The following is a 23,401-nucleotide window of genomic DNA, read 5'->3' as shown; positions in this document are numbered from 1 at the left end:
AGTTTCCTCTGGAATCCTATGACTTGTCCTTCTTAAATTCATTGATGTGGAGGGAAGAGAAACTCCTCCTCTTTTCCCCTTTGAGGCTGATCTAAAAAAAGAAAATGGTTTCATTAAAATTAATTGTGGGTTTAGAAAAAAATAATAACCCATGCAAGTTCCTGAAAGAGAACTAGCGTGAGAGCTGCTACATGTTAAAGATGCATTACTCACGCTTACCCTCCCACTCTCAAGGTGCTGCCAATTCCACCCTCTCCTTGGCCTGGCCTCTCTCCTTTTTACCTCTCTGTAACCTACCTTCTTCCCCAATCCCCTTAATTTCCTTACTGTTTGTTTTTTTTTTCCCTTTAATCATCTTCAGCTTTCTTGCATTTTTTTCACAGACATTTCTTAGCAAACGCACAGAGTAATGCACGTGAACAAGGTCAACCTCAACAGAGATGACGACACATCTTTCTTTATGGAGGTTTACCAATATATTTGTCTGCTGTGTATTTTGGAAAAGAAACCACGTATGAACTGACGTTAACTCTGCTAGCAGTGTTCCACATACTAAGTTACAAGGCTAAGGAGAACAAAATCAGGTAGTGAGTCTGTCTGAATGCCTGCACATTTCAGAATATTATTTGTGCCATACTTTGGACAATTCTGAACAACATAGGAGAGGTAGCAAACAGAAAACCTTCAAAGAAGGGAGTCAGTCCATCTGGTAACGTAACCAGGAAAAGGAGTTGTATTACTGGTAATAAACACTGAAGCCTAAGGTGAGTGAGTGTCCTGAATCTTTATAATGAAAGTTTTAACTTCAGTAAGCAAATAGTCATTTGTGCAGATAATAAAACAGAGAATAAAGTTGGTGTCTCACGAGACCTTGAGACAGGCCCAGCTCATCAGGTCCCAGTGTTGCGGCAGCTTGTTTTGGTGCTTGAGAGGTGCCACTTCTGTGGTTGAAAACCGATTCACTGAAGAGGAGCAGTGGGGCAGCAGTCCCACCAGAGTCACTGCCTTTTGGACGAGAAATAAAATGTAGTCCTGCCCAATTTTAGCAATGACCAAGTTCACGCCACTGTTACCCAGAGTATTTTAATCCTACTGCCACTGACAAATCCTTCGCGTTGTTGTCCTAAATTCCACCGGAGCTTCAGCGGAAGCGTTATTCAGATAACGCTGAAACCAGGCGTGCACGGGAGGCTGGTGGGGCGCCCGCTCGGTGCGCGGGGGAAGGCGGGGGCAGCGGGAGCGGATCCCGGGGCCTCCAGCCACAGGCAGCTGCCGCCGGGGCCGCGCTCCGTGCGCCCGGGGCAGGGCGGCGCTCGCTCCCGCCTTCCAGGAAACGAAATGGAAACCTCGGCCGGGGCCGCCCCGGTGCCCCGCCCTCGGCAGGGCGGGCGGCGCTACCTGCGCCCTTCCCCGCCCCCGGGAGTTTCCCGCGGGACCCGGCCGAGTGGCCCCGGCGCTGGCTGCGGGCGGGCGCGCGGCCTCTCCCGGCGCTCCGCGGGTAAGCGGGGACGGGGGGCGCGGGCGGCGGGCAGCGCTGGGGAGAGGGGCCGGAGAGCCCCGGTGGCACGGCACGGGGCTGCGCCGCGGCGGAGGCGGCTGGCGGCAGCGGATGGGGTGCGGGGGCTGTAGCGGTGCCCGGCTGCGCTCAGCTGCCGCGGGGTCCGTCGCTCCGTAGCACCTGCGCTGGCCCCGGGGCTGCCGGAGGGGGGGCGCAGCGCGGGGGGGGGGGCTCTTTGCCACTGTCAGCGCCGGGAGGTTCGGGGGGGTTTCTTTTTCTCAAGTGAAAATCTGAAATGAGGTGGAGTTGAAGTTGTTGATATTCTTTGTCCCTCAACAGCAGAACTTTTTTTTTTTTTCTCCCAAGGGGATTGTGTTTTTCAAGGTTTGTTGATAACTTTGCTTAAAAACAAATCAGGAGGGTTTTTTTCATCACTGGTGGACAATTACTTGCTATTTAGACCAGAAAATTATTCCCTGAAAGCAGCACAAGAAACCTTTATTATATGTATATGATTTTGTTAAGCCAGTCTGTGCAGTTTTTGGTTAGGTGTCTTTTTTTTTTTCATTATTGTAAGTTTTCTTTGTTTTCTTGATTTGTTGATTTTTGACAGAGAAAAATCCCACAGAGGCTCAGAAGTCCGGTATCTGGTTACTCTTAGTTTAACATGGTGGATAGAAGGATGCTCTGAAGCAGCACACTTCTCAGGAGAAGGGGTTTAAGGAAAAGCCATTCATGATAAATAGAGAAATAAACCTTTGGCTTGGAAATTACTCATGTGATGATGTTGAAATAATGGCAGAACTGGAGAAAGAGTCTTGTGCTTTAGCAGCTGACTTAAGTGCTTATATTTAGTTTTATTTTTCCACTGCATGTAAAACCACTTTTTTAACTGAGAACTTAAGCAAAGCATACTTAGTGATGTAATTTCTCTGTGTACCTGGTTTGTATGGAATGATTTAGAACATTACTTGAGTGTCCACCACAGATACTAGTGCAGGATTTAGGAATAAAGAGGAAGAATGAATTCCCTGTTGGCAAATGTACACCATTTTTGCCAGTGGTGGAAATATATATATTGCTGCATCATTTAAAAAATCAGCTTTAGGTGGACTAGACACTGTTCTCTTTATGTAAACATTTAATACTTAGTTACTTTTTTGGGTAGTAGTGAAACTGTCAAGAGTATTATTAGTATTGCACTGTAGTTTGGGAACATTTTGAGGAACAGAGCAGAGCTGGTACTTACAGAAAGCTGCATTTTGTCCTAACTGTGCAAAAGCCTTATGCATGAAAACATTATCAGAGAGTGAATTAATTTAATCGTGGTATGTACTTGCCTTTATCCACAAAAGACTAGAGCATCTAGAGGCTCATGTTTTTCTTCAGAAAGTCCCTCAGGACTAGTTTCTAACTTTACCTCACTTTGTGCATGCAGTTTCTTGGTTCCTTTTACGACTGGACTGCTTCTTCTCTCTACCACCACTAATTCAGCACTAAAAAAAAGGCAACGAGTAGAAGTCCTGCTGTGGGGGAAAACAGAAATCTCATTTATAATGAACATCTTCGGGCTTTGTTAACAGCCTTCAGCTTGGGCATAGAGCAGGAAAATGATATGCTAGGTGTTAGGAAACACCCCTAGCATCTTTTATTTCTTGTGTAGGCTGGAAAACCCTGACCTCGCTCAGCACCTGGAATACAAAGCCTGGGTGCTCCCCACTCAAGTAGTGCTAGTGACTGCAAGGTTTCCTACCTGGCTGCCCTGATGCTACGGGTGCCATCAGGCTGACTGGAGGCTGGGTGAACTGGTGTAGAGTGCTGGTGAAAGTCGTTGTGTCTGTCTTCGGGGGGCACAGTGGTGCTCTGCCACTGTCACCCTGGGGTTTTGAAAAGGAGCGTGTTGCACCGCAGGCACTCCCCTTGCCTTTTCCTCCTATGCAGCATCTGCTGAGCTGTCCTGTCCTGCCTTTCAAACTCGCTGCACGTGGTCAGAGTTTCTTTGCCAAGTCAGCCGCATCATTTTACTCTGTTTTCTTCAACGTTATTGCTGACGTAAATACTCTAACCCATGAGAAATATGTGCCGCAAAGCTTCCACATCCTTGTGGGGAGGGTAAGAAAGATAATGATCATAACCAGAAACTGTACCTGGGTAAATGGCATTGCTTCGTGTCCTCAGGGGACAGTCTGCTGCTGGACCTTGAGATAAATGGGTTGTGAGCTTGCTGCTTTTCTTTTTCCTTTTTCTTTTCCTCGTTTTTTGGAAGTATCTTTTTGTTTGGATGTTATCTTTTGCTCAGAGTAGATGATTGCAGTGGATTATAAAAAAGGGAAATGAGAGCTCTCTAAATAGGGCATGCTCTACTGGGTTTTGCTAGAGAAAAAGGAGATCCTTCTCTGCTCTTGGTAAGTGTGAGGCAGGGAGAATAAAACTCAGGATCTAACCATGGAAAAACTATTTTTCACTACTACTTGGAAATCTGAATGATCATGCAGTAGCTTGATTCTTTATTTGAGCTGTCATCTTTTTCTGCAGAAAATCCCCTGTTATCTCAGCCTTGTGATTACTAGTTTTCCTTTCCGTGAAGTCTGTGAAGCAAATGGTCATATGAGTATAAACCAGTCCTTCTGCCTGAGCTGGTATGCCATGGCTTTATTTGTTTTGCTTTTTTTAATAGACTACTACAGAACGCTGTGAAATTATCATCGGTGGTAAATACAGGTTCAAGAAACATGATGACTTTAGGGATTATATTGAGACATTATTGATGGTTTTGTGTGATGTAACCTGGATAAATACAAGGTAAGTGTTCTAGACATTCGCATATTGAAAACTATTTGTATAAGTATTTTAATGACCGACCATGCATATGTTTCTAACATGAATAGAGTAACTCTGACTTGAAGTAGGAACCTGAGATAGGAAGGGACTTTATGAGAAGTTGAACCCAGTTTTGTAGTGAAAGTCCACTTCAGCAAAATGGTCAAGATTTATCTTCAAAAATTTTTGTTAGGACTAGTGAGGGCAGAACAGACTGCTGGAAACTGCTTCAAAGCTTTTGTGATAACTCAATTTCTGATTGTCTTCTGAAACTGGTGAAAATTTCGGTTCAAGTCTAGTTCTGATCAAGTATTTGCAGAAATGATGGTTCGTGTATCTCAGGTGGTGACTTACTTGTGCTTTATGCAACGATACTAATAGGTGCTTATTACTAGTGGAATGATCTTGCTCCATGACCTTCTCCTTTTCCTGGACACATCGCATAAATTGCTCATAAAAACTTAGGGATAAACTAATTGAGTATGTTGATATCTATTTCTGTCGTTCATTTCCAAGTAATGAATTTCTTCATTTTTATTGAGGTTGCTCCTTATTTTTGCATATCCAGCAAAATATAACTAGTTCGTGCTACCTTACTGTGCCAGTTCCTTTAATAAAAAGCTTTATCAAAGTAAATTCCAAGAATGAGTGACAGAGGAAGTTCACTAATAACTTCTAAATAGAATTTCATTAGCAAAGACTTTTTCTCCATTTCCTCTTCATCCAGTCTACTAATTATTATTTTCTTCATAATCCAGATTAATAATTTTAAATCTTAACTGTGTAATGATGAGCTGTCTATCACCACACTTACTTCTTTTCTTTCTAAAACATTCATTTGCTAAAAAAAATTTAGATGAAAAGTGTTTTCAGGTTTGTTTGTTTGTTTTTTTGCAGGAGTGGTTTTGCAAAGTGGACAGTAATGGAGTATATGAGCACGGGGAGTGATAGCAAAGAGGAGATTGACTTGTTGCTAACTAATTTAAATATGTCTGAGGTGATAGACATCATGGAAAACCTTTATCCAGGTGGAGACCTTGCAGTCTATAAAGACAGCTTACTTACAATGTGTGAAGAGTCAAATCAAAATGAAGAACGTACAGAATCTTTACTGTTTTGTGAAAGGGAGGTTTCTTTGATGTCCTCTGTCAAATACGGGACTGTGGAAGACCTGCTTGCTTTTGCAAATCAGGTATCTAACACTGCAAAACAATTTAAAGGATGCAGACAGCAAGAATCTGGAATCCTCCTGAATATGGTATGTCTCTCTTCTTTTCACTTGAAAATTAGTAAACCTTAGGAGTTAGAAGGTTTTACTGAACCTAAACGAAGATCACCCCCAGTCCCAGGAGTAACAGGCTGTTGTTCTTTGTGCAAACTGGGGAATGGAGGGGATCTCTGAAGTCATCAAGTCTAGCCCATGCAGGCTCAGGCAGCTATGGAGAAAGGACTGTTGTTTAGAAAGGCTGACTATAGGTTAACAGGCTCTTGGTATCCCTTGAAATTACAAAAAATTTCCCAATACAAACTTAAGACGCATAGTAAAAAAGCAAAAGCCACAACTATGATGGCTTAGAGGTTCAGGAGATGCTAAGGGTTTCCCAGTGCCTTTACTTCGTGCAGTAAAGAGTTCATTATGAAAAACTCCCAAATAAAAGTCTAGGATCTATTTTGGTGTAGTTACTGAATTCACTTTATCTTCACAAAGTGTAAAAAAGCAAGATAAGGAGAAAAAGCATATAGTATGAACTGTGACTTTCAGAGCTACAATATTATATGATATCACACACTGCTGAATTCAAGTATAGATTCATTGCTTAGAGATATGTTCATTTTTTCCCTAAAATTGTGTTCTATAAGCACCTGTAGATATTAGGGTCGTTGGACTTCTATTGAAAATCAGTTGCTCTGGAAGCGATTATGAAAGGGAAGTTTATTCAAATATATTTGTGCTGCTGCTCTATTTTCTTAAAGTGTTCTGCTTCTATCAACTTAAATATCTTGCATGTAATATGTTTTATATGTGAACATTTGTTGCTTGAGTCCTACTGGTTACTGGGGTTTGAAACAGTACAAAGTATCGCCTTATTCTGATTTGGAGGGAGCATTGCAGTATTGCAAAAGAGTCAGTTTTAAACTCTAATGTTGAAATGACACCTAGGAGTATTAAATGTTTCCTTTACTTAGGACAGACACTGTTCTACATACTCGTGGTTGTTTTGCTTGCATGTTGTTTCTACAGATACATACAATTGCTGTGAACCAAGTACTATTAGGTGCATGTGATCCCATTAAGCAGCTGAGGACTGGAGGCAGGACATTACCTGTATGTGCATTTCAGCAAGTGCATCTACATTGTAAATATCTACAGCATTTTAGTTAGGATCAGGAGTGTTGCTGATTGCCTGGTGACCCACACTGTGGCTTGCATCACAAAGGGTCTTGGAGCACACAAACTGGATTTCTTTCATTTGAAACTGAAGCTGGAGGATGCGTTACAGCCACAAATGAGCATTCACTCCATGAGCAGGCTAGGAACTAGTCCTGAAAACCTCCTGTGTGGTGATTGTTGCGCTCTCCCTCAGCAAGTCTGCTCCACTCAGTCAGTGTTTCTTTCCAGGATAGGTGTAACCCCTATGGATTGGCTAGTCTCAACCCCTTGAAATGCAGAAGCGAGCAGGCAAAATGTATGGATTACTAGGCTTTAGCTTGGTTCTGATAAGTAGAGGGAAGGCTCATTCTGCATCTCCTAAGCAAAATACCTTTAATAAAAGATACTGCCCCTCAATAGTTAAGAACTTATCATCCCCAAAATTAAGAACTTTGAAGAATGAACTTATTTCATGTACATACTAGTCACAGATGACAGCTTTAGCAGCCAAGAAGTTACTTTCCCAATTGAAAAACATGAAGGTGGTTAAAGCACAAAAAGATTGTGTTACATCTTAAAAAGAAATCTAAACCAAATAATCTTCCTAATATGCTGTTATCTTAAAAAATGTAGCTGAAGAGCTCGGTATGTGAGGCCATGTGACAGATGTGAAGTGATAAATATCCTTGATATGCTTTTACATATATTCAAGAATCTCAATAAAGTAGCTCTAAGTAGGTTAATCATACTCCAGATACTGACAGTACTGTATATACACGAATGACTTAAAAGCATATTCACAGGAAAGATTAATTCTTTAGCTGCAAGAATATTAAGAGGCTGAAGAAATAACATCAAACCTCAAGCAGTACTCACATGGCTGTAGTCAGGAGTTTGGTCTCTCTCTGACATTTGCAGAGGGAAGATTTAGAACAAGATACTGACTTAGATGCTCTGAATTGCTTCCTGGAGGAGCCCTCCTTGCCTTGTTGATGATATAGAGGACCAAAGCTCCCAACATTACCTACCAAAAATGGACAGTGTGCTTCCTATTCTTTTTTTTTTTTTAACTATAGTATAAAACTAGAAGGTAGCTGGTAAAATCGTGGCAGACTTCTTTGATCTTTTACTAAGCAGCAGAAACAAGATGGAAAATCAAAATATATTCCCCTAGCAGTACATGTGATATTAGGAAATGCTGAAACTCTTGCTCACATCATGTAAGATAGCTTGTGAGTAACAGGTATGTGGCATAACAAGTTAGCAGATTACAGGAAGGACAAACATGTGCAGGTAAATCTAATAAGAAGAGGTGGGTAATTTCATTAACCCAGCTGCTGTTGTTGTTGTTTCAAGACAATTAATTGCAACTTACACTTGGTAAGTTAGTCACTAGAGAGAAACGTGGATGCCTGGGCTGTGATTGAATGCCACACCTCACATGCTGTTCCCATTTGGTGTTTCTAAATAAAGACTGCTGAATAGATTGCATGCATCGTGCACGTATATATGAAATTTTTTCTTTCTCACTACATGTATAGAATTAATTAGGCTTGGAGTAGTTTTAACTTCATTGTGAGTTCTTTTTGTTTGATTGTGGTTTTTTCAACTCCACAGATCACACCCAAGAATGGGCGCTATCAAATTGACTCGGATGTTCTTCTGTTTCCGTGGAAGCTGACTTACAGGAACATTGGCTCTGATTTTATTCCTCGGGGAGCTTTTGGGAAGGTGTACTTAGCCCAAGACAGAGAAACCAAGAAAAGAATGGCATGCAAACTGGTATGTTAGTTGAGTATTTTTCTCTCTGAGCAAATATTTTATGACACAGTACATAAAGTATATTTTCAAATATGTCTGCATCAAATTCTACTGTTAGGCTGATGATCATCTTGGTTTTGCTGGGCTACACAAGGTAGGAAAAATGCATGGTTTTAATTGTTAGTTTCTTTTAATTTTTTGGCTCTGAGACTGCAAAAGTTTCTGCATTTTGAAAGTATCTGGAAGCCTGTGTAACTGCCACATGAGCTGTGGTGCTGAGGTAGACAACTTTCTGCTGTACTCATGGTGGTAAAATAACCAGCGTGAGATCACATCCCTGCTGAACATGATAGCAAAACCCCATTGCTGCAGGTGGTTTTAGGATCTCATCCTTTAACTGTGATCCTGAGACTTAAGTTTTCTTCACTCCCAATGCCATTAGTGTCCCAGAGGGCTCAGCTTATGTGCAGCTCTCATTGTGTTTTGGGCACTGACTGAGTTTAAGGCTGTGAGATGTTTCAAGAAAACTGTTAAGCACCCTCCCTATTTTCATGCAAGCCAACATTTTCTTTCAACTTTACTTTTCCACATACTATTCTGAATTGAGCGGTAAATATTTAGGGCCAGTAAAAGCTCAGCTGGGACACTGCTCTATGTATACCAGCTCGTGAATAAGTACCTGTATTACTTCTGTGTGTGAAAAAGTTGGAAAGACAGTTGTATGTCCTTCCCTTGCAGCCAACGTATCCACGTGGGGACAGATTGCATAACCTGCTGCAGAATTAAAACATCCTGATGCTTCTGAAAATATAAATAGTATTTCTCATTGCAATGAAAATATTAGCCTCTTATTTGGTTTACAGCCACAAGTCTGAGGGGAGGAGAATAAAAGCAGTGGTAGTAGCCTTTCCATGTGTAAGCAAACACTGCTTTTATTGGCTTAGCAATCTGCCGTCAGTACTTTTTTCAAGAAATATAGTGCTTGCCAGGTGCTCGCTTTGAGAGAGGTTTCATCTCTTGTAAGCTGTAAAACAGTGCTGATAAGGATTGAGTTGAGGTCAGTGGTGGCCCTGAGCATGGCTAGTCTGTAGACTGTGCTGAGCACTGATCCATGTGTCAGGTGGGTGTATAGTTCTTGTAGAGCAGATGAGACTGTGCAAAGCTAATGGAAAAAGCGGTGGATTTTTATCTCCCTCACCAGGAAGTTTGCATAGAGCTTTTGCGTAACCACTGGGTTCTGACAGGAATAACTCTTGCTACATTGCTTTTTCTGGAAGTTTGCACTTTTTATTTGGGCATGATTCCAGAAACTCTCTCAGCTTTAAACAGGATGTATCTCAACCAGAAAGGAAGAACAAGTCACAGCATCAAAATAAAGCTCTGTATTTTAACAAGTGCATAGGAGTGCTTTGCTTCCTCCTTCCATTTTAATCTATAGGACAGCTAGTGTTAGTGTGGATAACTTGGTTTTTGAGCTGCTTTTTTGTGGTTTTGTTTCAATGTTCTAGGTTCCAGTGGAACAGTTCAAACCATCGGATGTTGAAATACAGGCATGTTTCCGTCACGAAAACATTGCTGAATTATATGGTGCCATTTTGTGGGATGAGACGATCCATCTCTTCATGGAAGCTGGAGAGGGAGGATCTGTCATGGAAAAGCTGGAGAGTTGTGGTCCTATGAGAGAATTTGAAATCATTTGGGTGACAAAGCATATTCTGAAAGGACTTGACTTTCTCCACTCCAAGCGGATTATCCACCATGATATCAAACGTACGTATGTGTGATTCCTTGGGATGCTTTCTAGTCCAGGCTGGACTGGGACTCCAGTGGAGATCCTAGGACTCCACTGGGGCATGTAGCCTTGCATCTCGAGGAGGGAGGGATGGATAATCTTAAAAAAGGACAAGGTCAGGTCCTGTTATTTACGCTATTCATTAATAGCGTAAATAATTGATCTTTACGCTTTTCATTAATACACTCAGTGGAGAGGATGATTTGAAAGTCATAGTTCCTTTGCCTTTCTTGAGCAACTCAATTTGAAATAAAAACCTGAACAGAATGAGAGAAATTATCAGTCTATGTTAAGCTAGAAGCTTCCCTCTTTCTGTGTAAATTCATCTTGAGTGCTTCCATGCCCACCTTCCACTTGCACCTTCTTTTAGTTTTTATGTTTCTGCGTGGCCGTTACTCAGTTTGAGACACTTGAGAACTAAATACGTAATTTGTACTGGTGCGTTTTTTTTAATTTAAACAATTACTCCAAATTTTAGTATATATTTGCTTTTCAAAAGCTCTGGGTATTAACATTTATAAATAATCAAAATATTTTGATATTAAACCTAAATTAAATACATTAATATAAAATGGCTTTAAAATTTAATTTAAAATACCATTTCTCCCAGCATTACCTTCCCCCTTTCTCCCAGCATTACCTTCCCCCACAGATAAATTCTGCCTTTCTAGTAACAGTACTTCTAATGAAGATGTATCTCTTCTGTGAGTTCATTTTTGCTAAACTTGAGAGTTTAAACTGGAATTATTCAAAGCAAAGAGTTAAAATAAATAGTTTGACAGAAGATGATTATCAGGAATTGCTATTTTTTTTAAATCTGTTTTGCATATTTTTTGTAGTTGATACAGGTCAGTACTTTAGATGTAAACCTTTGAGATTCTGACAACTATAAAACTGCTTTATTTTCCCCTTAGTTGTTCTTTCTCACTTGTGGTAAGAGCCTTTCCGATGGGTTTATCGTAATTGGCAGTAACAGTGACATTGATAAAATGGTTTAAAAACCAAATCAGCCAAAACCCATCCCACTACATCTTTGATAGTGGATAGGAGAACCAGCCTGTTGTGAATGTGGTGGATGTGAGTGTGTTTTGCTTCTCCCAGCCTTTTTCAGCCCTGTGGGATGGAGGGCAGGAGCTGGGGTGGAGCTGGCCGATGGCTGCCAGGCCACGCACCCGCCTGCAGCCTGCGCTTTGTGTGAGGGGGGCAGGCCCTTAATGGCAGCTGTGCCCTCCACTCTAGCAGAGTCGAGGTGTGTGTCTTCCCTCACCAGGCGGAATTCAATAGAAAGGGCCGTTCCTGACCATCCCCGATTTCTTCCTTGCTGCATGGGCTGCCATTGAGTCTGTCCTGCTGGCCCAGGAGAGGATTTCGTTGACAGAAAGACTGCTCTGAGCCAGGAAGGGAGGAGGACTTTCTGTTGGCTCTCTGGAGCATTTTGGCGCTGCTACTCATTTTAGCCCTTGGCTGGAAAGCGGTTAAATCATGAGGCTATTTGGTAGGGGGTGGAACTTCAGTCCAAAACCAGCCGAAGCTGGGGATGGTGTGGTCCCGAACAGGCAGCAGAGCCTGCTGCGCTGTGGTAGTCTGGCCCTCTGCACCGTCCTTTATGTGGTGTTTAAAATCCATATCTTCAAAGGTACCCCTAAAATTACAGATTCATGTACGTAGTTTCATAGCAGTGGTAAGGAGGCAGCTGCGTGAAGTATTGCTTCAGGAGTCAGTGCTGCTGAAATCAGACCTGCGTCTTCCCACTGGCGGGTCAGGATGGGCACTGTCAGGACAGAAAATGACACACGGTTTCCTCTGGGCAAAAATGCATTTCTGTTGTGTAACTTGGAGACTTCATTCATCCACGTCTTCTGAAACGGCAAACAGGAATTTCTCAGGGCTTACACGGAGCACTACCTTCATAAATATTTGATTGGAAATACAACTGCAAAGAAAGCCTCTTGAGTACAAAGTTGTGCCTTAGGCCGAGTGTTATGAAGGAAAGTGAAAGGAAAGCTCCTGGATACTGCTGCGATTCAGTGGGATTTTGGAACACTGTGTCTTTTATTACTTTTGCAGCCATAGTCTGTGCTCTGTTGTCACACTGAGCTGCTCTTGCTGACCCATGCAGGAGGCTGGTGTGGCTGCTGTGGAGGGGCCTCAGTTACTTTCTGCTTCTGTCTTCATTTAAATCATTAATGTAGAGAAACTTCTTGGTGACCAACAGTTATGTTGTTTATAGCCAGACCTGCACAGCATGCTCTTCACCTTGGAGACCATAAAACTTCTTCAGGGCAAGCCTCACTGTGCTGAGGTGCCTACCAGTCTTCCACCCTCATCCCTTACCCTCAGCCTCTCACTCTCTCTCTCTCTCTCTCTGGAAAATGACCAAATGTTGATTCTTCTTTTACATAAGCCATTCCAGTTTGATTTTTAAGGTGTGATTTTAAAATTGGACCCAATCACTAGCAGTCCCGTTTTGGGTAGGAGAGGGACTGTCAGCTATAGAGGCTGGTTGTGCTAATCTCCCTTTTCAGGCTAACATCCAAATGAAACAGGCATGCTGTAGAATAAATGCCAAACATGCTAGAAACTTACATGCTGTTATTTTTGCTTTTCTTTTAGCAAGCAACATTGTCTTTATGTCAACTAAGGCTGTTTTGGTGGATTTTGGCCTAAGTGTTCAAATGACTGGAGACATTTACTACCCCAAAGACCTTAGAGGAACAGAGGTAAGAAGCTGAAGGGACAAAAGCCCTTATGCTGTGTTACTGCCATGGTTGTGATGCTTAGGCTCAAATGTGGAGTTTGAGGGTAGAAGTTTGGGCAAAAGAGTTTTGTAATAACTTCTCAAAAAGTTACAAACAAACATCAATATAATCTCAATTATATTTTTAATTTCAACTTGCAGAATAGAGGATCAGGTGTTACACTTTGAAAGCCATGTCACTTTCTCTGCAGTCCCGTTTGTTAGATTATTAAATATGAAGTCAAAGAGAAATCAGGGTTCACTGAAGTCAAAAGAAGGTTGTTTGCAGTGGATCAGCTGCTGGTTAGAGACACTTCAGACAGGAATTTGTTCTTTGCTCTAGCAAAGATTTCTTCTGAGATACCAGTTATGGACTGGGGTGACCTGCCCAACACAGTAGTTTGATTCCTCCTTTGAAACTGCAGAAATTACAGACCTCTGGGTTTAGTCCCTTAGCATTTCTAAGCCCTTTTCCCCATCTACATGTAATGCACTTGTCCTTTGGGGGTTACGTATGGCACAGTTGATTTATCTATTAAACTTGCTTAGACATTACAGTGATGGAGGTGGGGGCCTTTTAAACGTTCTCTATAACTTTGACTCTGAACGTGCACTGAGGTCCTGCACACCATTTGGGCTACAATCATGCCAAGGTGTTCCCAGGGCTGGTGCTTTAGCAAACAACCAGGCAGCAGCAAGTAGCTTGGATAGTTGCTGCAAATGTGGGTTTGTGTGCTCTGTGTTGCTGGAGGAAGTTGTTTACAGGAAACGCTTCAGCTGAAACGTTGGTGCTTACAATTTTGATAGTCTTCCACAGCATAGGCATGTGTTTAGAGGAGATACTTGTATAACTGACAAAAAGTATTTAACTCCTTGGAAGGGTAGGATAAACCAAGATTTCACAGAACATGAGGCTTGTTTGTTTATTTTTTTCCAAGATATTTGGGAAAATACTTGAACATTTTTTTTCACTGTCTTTCTAGTCAGGGGAATTAAAAGCTTAAAATGCTTACTGTACTGGAAGCAACATGCTTTCTGGCATTTAATGTACATGCTTTGTGGGGGGGGTTGTTTTGGTTTAGTTTGAAGTTTTTTGTTTGTTTGTTTAAGGGGCTTTTGTGTGATGTTAATAAGAATAAGAAAAATGGTGGGAATGAATTGAAGGCTGTGGTAAGGTATTTCACAAGGATGGAGATGTGTGTAAACAGGAAATTTCCAGGTTTGTGGAGTGGACTGGTGATGATCCACGTCTAGTTGGAGGACTGACCTACTGTGAAAAACACTTAGTTCTTGATTTAGTAGGGAGAAAATTATTCCACACTGTTGAGCATCTGCAGTTATGTCTTCAGAAAGCGGATAATCCCCACAACCATGAAACGTGGCAGTGCTTGGTGTTTGCTGTCTCAGGGGACAGGTAGCCAGTCCTTGGAACCAGCAGTCCTGCTGCTCTGTCGCAGCATCACAGGCCAGAAGTAAGGTTGCAGAGAGGGCACTGGGAAAGGAGATTTTCGAATACCAGTGACAGACTTACAGGAGCATCATGAATGCTAGCGTATAGGTTTTTCTGCTCACAGTCTTCCTCCTAGGCATCTTCCTGTCCACAGTGCCTTTGTTCAGCCTTGTGGGGTGCCGAATCCAGTCACCCACAAATGTGCTTTACAGTCTTTATTGTGCTGGCTTTCTTGATTTTTTTCAAAGTAAGATTTTGATTCTCCAAAGCCCTCCTGAGTTTTTCACCCTCTATAAAGCAGCCTTAAGAAGTGGTGCAGCTGTCCAGGAGTGTTGTTTCTGCATGTGGTTGTGCAACCCCTTGTTAGGGCTCTATCATCACCACCATGCAGCGTCGTGCCTGTGGACTGACTGATTTCTCTTACATCTGGTATTGGCAGGGACTCGTGTCCACAAAGGAAGTGGCAGTTGGAGTTACCTTTCTCCTGTGCATGTTCTTGTTTGGGGGGGTAGGATTTCTATTTGTGTCTATAGCACAGGTGATCTGAATGTAGTGAATCTTCTTTGTGTTTATGAAAATGAATAGTTGCAATTCTGGGCAGAATGATTGAAAGAGAGTTAAATTCTATTTAGTTGGTGTAGCATGACAAACCTGGCTTTTCTGAACAGTGTATGCATAAGGCATGCGACACAGTATACTAGGGTTGTGATGAAACTGCTCTGCAGGAAATATATTTGCTAGGTATTTGCTATGCTTTGTTATGTTTCTGTCACTGTTAAAATATGTAAGCTTCAGTTAAAACTATCTGAGGGGAGAAAAAAGTTGTCTGTTAAGTTTTATTAAATGTGGAAGGTGTAATTAATTTGCAGGAACGCTAAACTAAAAGTAGCATAGCATGAAGAAAAGGACTGGTTTTTAGCTGGGTTATGTCTCTGGTCTGAATGGCAGACAAGTGCCAGCCCAGCAGTAGGAAGGAGTGAGAATGGGAAAGTATTCAGAGCTTGTGCTGCCTGTTTTGGTAGTTTTAGGCTAGTCTAAATCAGTCTGAAATCATAGCATTGGTGCACATCTAACTTTTGCTTTTTGTCCTTGTGCAGTGGAGGTGCATCTTGACGATTTTTACACTTTGACTATAACTGCAGACAGGTTCTTGTTCCAGCATTCTTTCTTCCTCAGCAAGGCAGCTGCTTTTTGTTTATGCAACTTTCACTCAAGTTGCCTGTATTTGCTAATGCCTTTTTTTTTTTTTGTGGGTTTTTTTGGTTGGTTTTTTTTTTTTTTAACAAACGTAGAAATTCTGTTCTTTGCTCCTTAAGAGACTTTAAAGGTGGCAGGTGCAGATGTACTTGTTCTATCTTAGCCCTGAGGAAAGCAGTGATAGGAGTAAGTAGCACCTGTAGATGCCTGCTGAACCTTTGCACATGCTTCCAGTTGGAAGCTCTGTTTGCAGGTATCATACGTGATTTACTGGGAAATACTCCTCAGAATTTGCCTGAGCCCTACAGCTGTGCTCAATCTATGGTAATAAGCAGTAAACCCATGTGATGATGACTTAACTTCCTGCTCTTGTGTCAGTTAATAGCTTTTAATGTGATTCTTTGTGGCAGGATGACTTGAACTAATTAAAGTTCTGTTTGGCTCCTTTAGAGGGAAATTGGGTGAGGGAAAAGTAGAAACCAGCAGCAAATAGGGTGGCTTGCTAACCTGGTGTGTTGGGCTGTGCCCACGCTGTGTTGAAACCTGCTCGCTGGGCCAGTGGCGGAGGCAGAGCTGTGCTGGCAGCTCCTGCCAGCCGCGGGGTGTGCCACCGCCATCCTGCCTGTCTGGTTCCCAGCTGCCTGTAGCTGGTAGGAGCTTCCCACCAGATCCTTCTTCAGGGTCTTTACAAATCCAAATGTTTCAGTGAAATGTTTGGGTGGAGACTGTATTTTGGTTTAGATGAGATTAGAATTTTTGGTTAAAAAAACCCCGCAGGGTGGAAGAGGGATGCTTGCCTCAAAATAGCTGCTCTGGGGGTAACCAGGTGGAAAGGGCATGCAGCAGGACATAAGAGACCTGACTTTTAATTTATGCATTGCCTTAAACCTGGCTTGTTCCTCACTATCCCATTTCTTAGGATGATGCCCCGACATGCAGGTTATTGGATAAAGGGTTGAGAGGAGAAGAGTAAGTAAGGCAGGAAAGTGTGCATCTGTCAGTTCTTCTCAGAAGAGTTGTGTAGTATCCAATGCAAGGGATGTGAGAGAATGGACTCCTACCCCCAGCGGGGTGGCTAGCAGTGGGGGTCAACCCTCTCTCTTTAGCCTAGCACGCGCCTATGTTGTTCAGGCAGAATGGAGCGGTCCCAGCAGTGCCCCACAAAATAAACTGGCAATTCAGGCACCTTGCTTCTTTTGCTGTGGAAGGATGAGGTTCCTGCTACCCAACTGAACGAAGCAGAGTTATGGCCTGAACCTCAGCCTCTCACAGCTGAGCGAAGTCCCATAGCCACTGAGCTGTGGCCTGTCTGGAGAGAGCAAACCTGGAATATGAGTTTGTCCAGGTGCCAGACCAGAAAATCTCTGTGATTGTGGTAATGTGCAGAGCAGAAAAAAATCATATTTTCTAGGTGGTGCTTGGTCTTTAGGCTGCAGGTGCTAGTGGTGCTAGTAGGGTGCATCCCTTTAGAGGGGGGTTTCCTGGATCACAAAATGTCACAATTTGTCTTTGCCTGTTGTTTCCCTCTATTGATTAATCTTTTTTTGACTGTTCTTCCCAGATTTACATGAGCCCTGAAGTTATCCTCTGCAGAGGCCACACAACAAAAGCAGATATCTACAGTATGGGAGCTACTATTATTCATATGCAAACTGGCATCCCGCCCTGGGTGAACAGATATCCTCGTTCTGCATATCCATCCTACCTCTATATTGTAAGTGTCCTTAGCAAAGCCATAGCTCAGTTTCAGTTGAAGGGTTTAAGGTAGCCTTGTTTGGAAAGCTCCAGTCATATAAAAACTATCAAAATCTTTGTCAGAGAGGTGATATCATACTTTTTGCTTCAGGGGAAGGAGGGAAGAAGTGGGGGTTTGAGTGTTTAGGGGAAGACAGAGGCTGAGCTGGTGTCATCTCTGTGGTTTGTGTTACCATTTACAGGCCTTCGGTGTACTGCAAGGACGGTGTTAGAACAGTGTGAAACTTGATTGAAACAAGCCCTACTTGTTTGTTTTGCCTAGGAGTTGCAGATAAAAACTGGAGTCTCACAAATTTAATTCTCTGATTCTTCCAGTGTGTACAGAAATCTGGTAAATTTACATTGCACCAGATTTTAGGCTTGCCTGGCGTTGATTTGAGTTTTTAAATTTATGGTAAAATTTGAATTTGAAAAGGTGGATTTTTGTGCAGTTACATGTTCTGTTGTAACTGACCAGCCCAGCTTAGGGAGGTGATGAGTTGTAAGTGGGGAATTCCCAGACCACTCGTGGTTATCTGTGACTTCCCCTTCCATTGTTTTATGGAATAACTGTTTCAACGTTCTTTTTATTCCAACAGATACACAAGCAAGCGCCCCCCTTAGAGGACATAGCTGAAGACTGCAGCACTTCCATGAGAGAGTTGCTAGAAGCAGCTCTAGAAAGGAATCCTAATCATAGGCTGTCTGCAGCAGACTTACTGAAACACGGAGCCTTACACCCACCCCCAGAAGAGCAGCCGCGGTGCCAGAGCCTGGACTCAGCACTGTTTGAAAGGAAAAGACTACTCGCGAGGAAGGAGCTGCAGTTGCCAGAAAACATTACAGGTAATGGTACCCGGTTTACTTACCTTGCACCTTGTAGATTTTACTTTGTGTCAAAACTTGATTTGAGTGAGTGTTTAGAAACAAACGAAACTCAAAAAGCTGCTGGAAAGAGACCAGTAAAAATCCCAGTCAGATGAGATCAGACCCAGAGCTCATTAAGTGTTACGTAAAACGCCCATTGACTTCAGCAGGGGAAGAACAGCCTGAATTCTGCAGCTCCAGAAAGGCTGGCTCATGAAAAAGCCCTGGCAGTCGTTCAGGGCACTTTGCAAAGTGTAGGTTGCTGTCCTAAATTGCCTTAATTTGCCACAGTAGTAGCGGTGTTTTATTGACACTAGTGATTTGTTAACAACAACAAAATAAAAAGTCCAACAACCACCACGACCACCAAATCCAAAGCTTTTTGCCTTCTCAAAGAAAAAGATACACACAAAACCATAACTGTAGTACTGTTGAGTGTCAGCAGTACAAGCCTTTCGTTTTAAAACCAAAAATGACTGTAGAATAGAACATAGTTCTTGTGCATTAATAAGTGCTTTATGAAGGATAATACATGAACCAGTTAGGAAACTCGGTGTGTCCTCAGATAATACCAAGCCCAAGGGAGATTTAGTGCCAGCAGCCTATTAACAGACTTCAAAATGCTTTTGTTCTGTCTAACATTTCTGTTAGGAGAGGCATAACAAAGGGCATTTAAAAACTGACCCCAGACAAGTGGTTTATTTGATTGTGGTAAGTATTCGAAAAGATACCTATGCAAAGTTTTGTGTGCTGTAATGCATAGTTGTTGCAACAAATCCACTTAGCATTTAAATTTAAATTGATCACAGCCTTTGCATCTAGAATGGCATTGCTCCTTCTGGATTTTGCTTTGTGGGTGCATAACCCTTTGACTGGCTCAGGCCATCTGGATCAATTCTTTTGAAGATGAAAAAATACTTGAGCATTAAACTGAAACTTTAGATGTTTGAGATTCCAGGACAGTCATTATACAAGTATTCAGGGGAGTTCTGCTGTTGCAAACTAGGTCTGGTTTCTTCAGACCTTGATTTAAAAGGAAAAAAAATCATCTTGAGACTGATGGTCCCATATTTATTCAGTATTGTCACACCCAGTGACTTAAAGAGGATATTATCTGTTTAGATTAAAATTGCTTTATAATGAAGGGGAATTCTCAGCTGGCAGAAAGTTAGCAGTTGGGGTTTTTTCTTGCATCAAACTCTCCCTTAGCACTATAGCTCGATGGATGAGGAAGCTCTGCCTAGCTGTCCCAGCTGAGGGAGGTTTTTTTTTTTAAATAGTTGAACACACTTGGAGTTTTCAGTAGCAAACTGCTTAATTTTCTTTGCACTAGTGTTGTGGATTGATTTGTTGTCTTTTATTTTATTTTATTTTACATGAGCATTATGTTATGTTGTCCTTAAAAATGAAGCTTTCTAAACCACAGATAGATAAAAGCAAATATTGGTTGTAGTGTCTACAACCATGAAACAGAACTAGTGTGGCTATTTGTGCAACAATGACATGCTTTTTCTCTTTTCTTTTTAGATTCCTCGTTGTGTACTGGGAGTATGGAAGAGTCGGACCTGCTAAAGAGGCAAAGATCACTCTACATAGACCTTGGAGCTCTAGCTGGTTACTTCAATATTGTTAGGGGACCACCAGCCTTAGAATACAACTGACCCAGTAACATTTTATGTTGGCAGGTCAGAAATGGACCTCTACCTCTTAAAAATGGATTTTAAGACTTGATTTTCAAATTTGTACATAAAAATATTGCCATTGTAGGCTGTCAAATGTGAATAGTGTTTAATTGCACAGACGGTTAAGCTAAACCCTTAGGGGCTCTGATAAGCTGATCCCAAGCAATGACCTTTGTGCATTTGTTGGTTGACCAACAAGAAGATGGCAAAAAGAACACTGCTGGGATGTCTTAATCCAGGATATCTTCCTGTGCTGGGCCTTGCACTTTTATAAAACTTATAATATATATATTGCTTGCAAGTACTTCCATGAAAAAGAATAATAGTAATTGAGCATGTGGGCTGTAAGATTCAGTCTCTCTAAGCTGTCCTTAGAGGAAACCTTAAAAAAAAAAAAAAAGTTCTTGATTTAACCAGTTAGAGTGGTTCAGTCTTGTTTTGTCTTTGAGGCTTGACCAGTCTCTGGTCATGCTTAATGGAAATCAGGGCCTCTCTTAAGCAGAGCTAATTTCTATCAGCTATCTCTGGAGCCAAAGCATCACTTGATTAAAGATGTGTTTTAACTTTGCATCTTCCCTGGACTGTCGGAGCTAATCAGGGCACTGTCCCCCTTTGTGGGTGGAGGTAATCCTTCACTGGCAGTGTTGGTCATCTTCGGGAATAGCACAGCAAGCTGGCCCTGAGAAAGCATGGCAGTGGCTTCCTGTGTTACAGCTACTGCAAGGGTATCTTGAGTAGTTTTCAAGGGTCGATCAAATGTTATTCCCAATCGGTAACAGTGGGCAGGCTCCAGACTCATGCTTCTTAATACTTCAAAAATTGTACACGTGTAATTGTCGTGAGTGCTGTGGTTTGGAAAGCATGTCAGAAGTGACAAGCTGTGTTTATGTTCCTATGGAAATGGAATTGTATTATTGTTCTTGCTGTGCCTCGTACATTTGAAACATGATGTTTTGGATGATAGTAAAACTATGTAAACTGCATAGTTCTGTACATCCCATGGGATGAGAACGTAAACTTTTATAAAACTTTCTTTGATGCTTAGAATGACTCTTTATAAGCATTTGCGTTAAAATGGCATACTATGTATGTTGTACACTGAATCTTTCCTGAAGCACAGTCTCTTTTTCATACATCTGATATTTAATGCTGCTCTTGTCTAACACATGGTCTTAAACAGATGATTTCTAGTTTGATACTGATATGGTCAAATAAATCCAGCTCAGTGCCTTGAGACGTGGTCACTCTGTTCTTTCCCTTTTGAAAACACCATGAGGCTGTGACTGTATTTGGGCTAACATCCCCTGCCGTGGCCTCGGTGCGCTACACGTATTGTTCCACTTGTTGGGGAGGTGAGTGAAGGTCGTTGTTGATGGATTTTGGGCTTTGGTAACAGATGATGAGGGTTTCTGACAAAATCTCATTCTCAGACCCCAGCACTCCTTCCGGACTGCCTGCATGTTGCACAGTGGTTTGTGTACAACATGCAGCTCTTCAGTCCTGATGTTAATTGTTGCCAAAAATCCTGTTGGGAATAACCCACCTGCTCCAGTACTTTGTGCAAAATTTATGAGGAGAGCTGTACGGGGGAGCTGCCTTCATATTTATAGTGGCTGTAGTGATCAGGGTATTTAGGGATCAGACTTTCAGTGTAGCTGACTGAAAGAAAACATGACCTAATGGTTTGGATGCTCATCTTTGCCTTCAGAGACCTGGGTTCAATTTTCTGATCTTCTGCTGGTGGCTTTAGATCTTTAATGAGATTCATAGAATTAGTAGGAAGCGGCTTTTCAGGTAATGGAGGTGGGTTTAAAATCCCTTCCCCAGTTTCCTTTCTATAAATTTAAGGCGTTTATCCTCACCAAATAGTGGCTAGGTGTTATGCAGATGCTTATCAAGTGCCTAGATCCTTCAACAATGAGATCCATGTCAGAATTACGGGCTTTTACTATTGCCTGAAAAACATTACACTGATTTTTCTTCTATTTTTTTTTCTTTAATGCCATCCTCCTCTTCCCCATGCAGTTAAATGATTTAGCATGGCAATCTGCATATGGGAACAGCTCACTATTAGATACTCGTTCCTAGGATATGGCTGTTGTATATCTTTACAGTACACAAGTAATAAGTGACCAGGTTATCCAAAGTAGTTATGGTTTATGTATTGCTGGATGTAGGTGGTAAGGTTTGGCTGAGTGAACCAATAGCTCTTTATAGGCACATCCACAAGTCTAAACAGTATGAGTCTTCATGATAAACATCACTTCAGAGGACTGGTACACAATCAACAAGTATACTGAAGGTATAGTGAACACCAAGCTCTGCTGCTAGCTCTGTGAGCTTTCTAATTGCTGAGGACTATTTTTCAGGTGAGCCTCAGGCTGCAGCTAACCAGGGATTTCCCTCTGGAGCAATAAACAATATCCCAAGCATATCACATCTCTCAAATGTATCCCACAGTGGTTCAGCCCTGAGTCGTGTAGTTTCACCTGTTTGTGCCACTGCCTGGGGGACAAGGTTGTGCAAATGAACTGGATTAGAAATAACCTGGGAGGGGGAAGAAAGTTCCTCTCATCTGGTTGCCTGAGTAGCTGTGGTCTCGGAGTAATCAAGGGTGGATATGAGGGGGAGGGAACAAAAAGGGGTGGTGGGAAAACCCTGCCAGCCCAAGCCTCAAGGGGATGGCTGGTCTACACTGAGCTGTGGGATTTTGCAAATGGTTTGCCTCTGTGTTGACTTCTGGTGCGTAGTTTCATTCTCTCTTGGGGGAAATACTGAGACTCATGCTAACTGCAGAGGAAAATACAAGTGTGTGGAGAAACCCACCGCTTGCAGTAACTGATGAAATGAAGGAGCCAGAGGTGCCTTCTCCACCCCTGGGCTTAGCAGGTTTTCCATCCTCAGATCAGTCTGTGACCCTGAGACTGAGCCCACTACCATGCACCTCTGCAGGGCTTCCTGGTATGAGCAGCATACAGTGGTTATGGAGATCATTTGAAGACATGCTGAGCTCCCCACTCTGTTCATGAACAAGGTTTGAGTTTAGGTCATGCCTTTGAAACAGCATGGGGGGAGGGAAAGAAGTCTTAAGTCCCTTTTTTCCCATTTTCTTGTAGCTGCTGCTTCTTTGCATCCACTGCCCCCTGTCCTGTCTCCCATGTGTTCTGCAAGCAAGAGGGTTTCACTCGCTCCCTGGTTTCCGGAGGTTTCTTAACTAGTCCTAAATTCAGGCCCTTGTTTTTCTAATCATGTGTCAGTGGACAGAAGAGACTGGGAGGAGCAACTGGAAGAAGTAGAAATAAGGGGTTTCTTGCCTGCAGGTTAAATTAACTTCCCTGTTAACCCAAATGGAAGTTTGAGAGAAGTTGCAGTAGAATTACGGAGCTTCTGCCAAGCCCTCCCAGTGAGTGATGCTGGTGGGGATGGGGTGAGAGGCCCTTGGCCAAGCACTAGTCCCTTTGTTGGGACCCTGGGGAAAATGGTATGGTGCTT

The 23,401-nt window shown here is 42.3% G+C and overlaps 1 protein-coding gene across 1 annotated transcript; it reads left to right on the top strand.

The window, feature by feature from the left end:
• Positions 1-1,336: 1,336 nt before the first annotated feature.
• Positions 1,337-21,143, top strand: MAP3K8 (mitogen-activated protein kinase kinase kinase 8). The gene is made up of 9 exons (XM_055803801.1): positions 1,337-1,498; positions 4,176-4,300; positions 5,216-5,576; positions 8,307-8,471; positions 9,959-10,220; positions 12,856-12,962; positions 17,188-17,340; positions 17,960-18,206; positions 19,755-21,143. The coding sequence occupies exons 2-9, from the start codon at positions 4,266-4,268 to the stop codon at positions 19,886-19,888; spliced, it is 1,464 nt and encodes a 487-aa protein (XP_055659776.1). The 5' UTR covers positions 1,337-1,498; positions 4,176-4,265; the 3' UTR covers positions 19,889-21,143.
• Positions 21,144-23,401: the final 2,258 nt, after the last annotated feature.

This window comes from Falco peregrinus, chromosome 5 (assembly GCF_023634155.1).
Source record: "Falco peregrinus isolate bFalPer1 chromosome 5, bFalPer1.pri, whole genome shotgun sequence".
NCBI classification, from domain to species: Eukaryota; Metazoa; Chordata; class Aves; order Falconiformes; family Falconidae; genus Falco; species Falco peregrinus.
The sequence above is the reverse complement of the archived record's forward strand: the minus strand, read 5'-3'. Positions and strand labels throughout refer to the sequence as shown.

Bases quoted from the DNA above. Each gene is read 5' to 3' on its own strand.
- MAP3K8 (XM_055803801.1), top strand. From the start codon at position 4,266: ATGGTTTTGTGTGATGTAACCTGGATAAATACAAG. The intron at 5,577-8,306 runs GTATGTCTCTCT...TCAACTCCACAG, and splicing joins CTGGAATCCTCCTGAATATG to ATCACACCCAAGAATGGGCG. The intron at 8,472-9,958 runs GTATGTTAGTTG...TCAATGTTCTAG, and splicing joins AAAGAATGGCATGCAAACTG to GTTCCAGTGGAACAGTTCAA.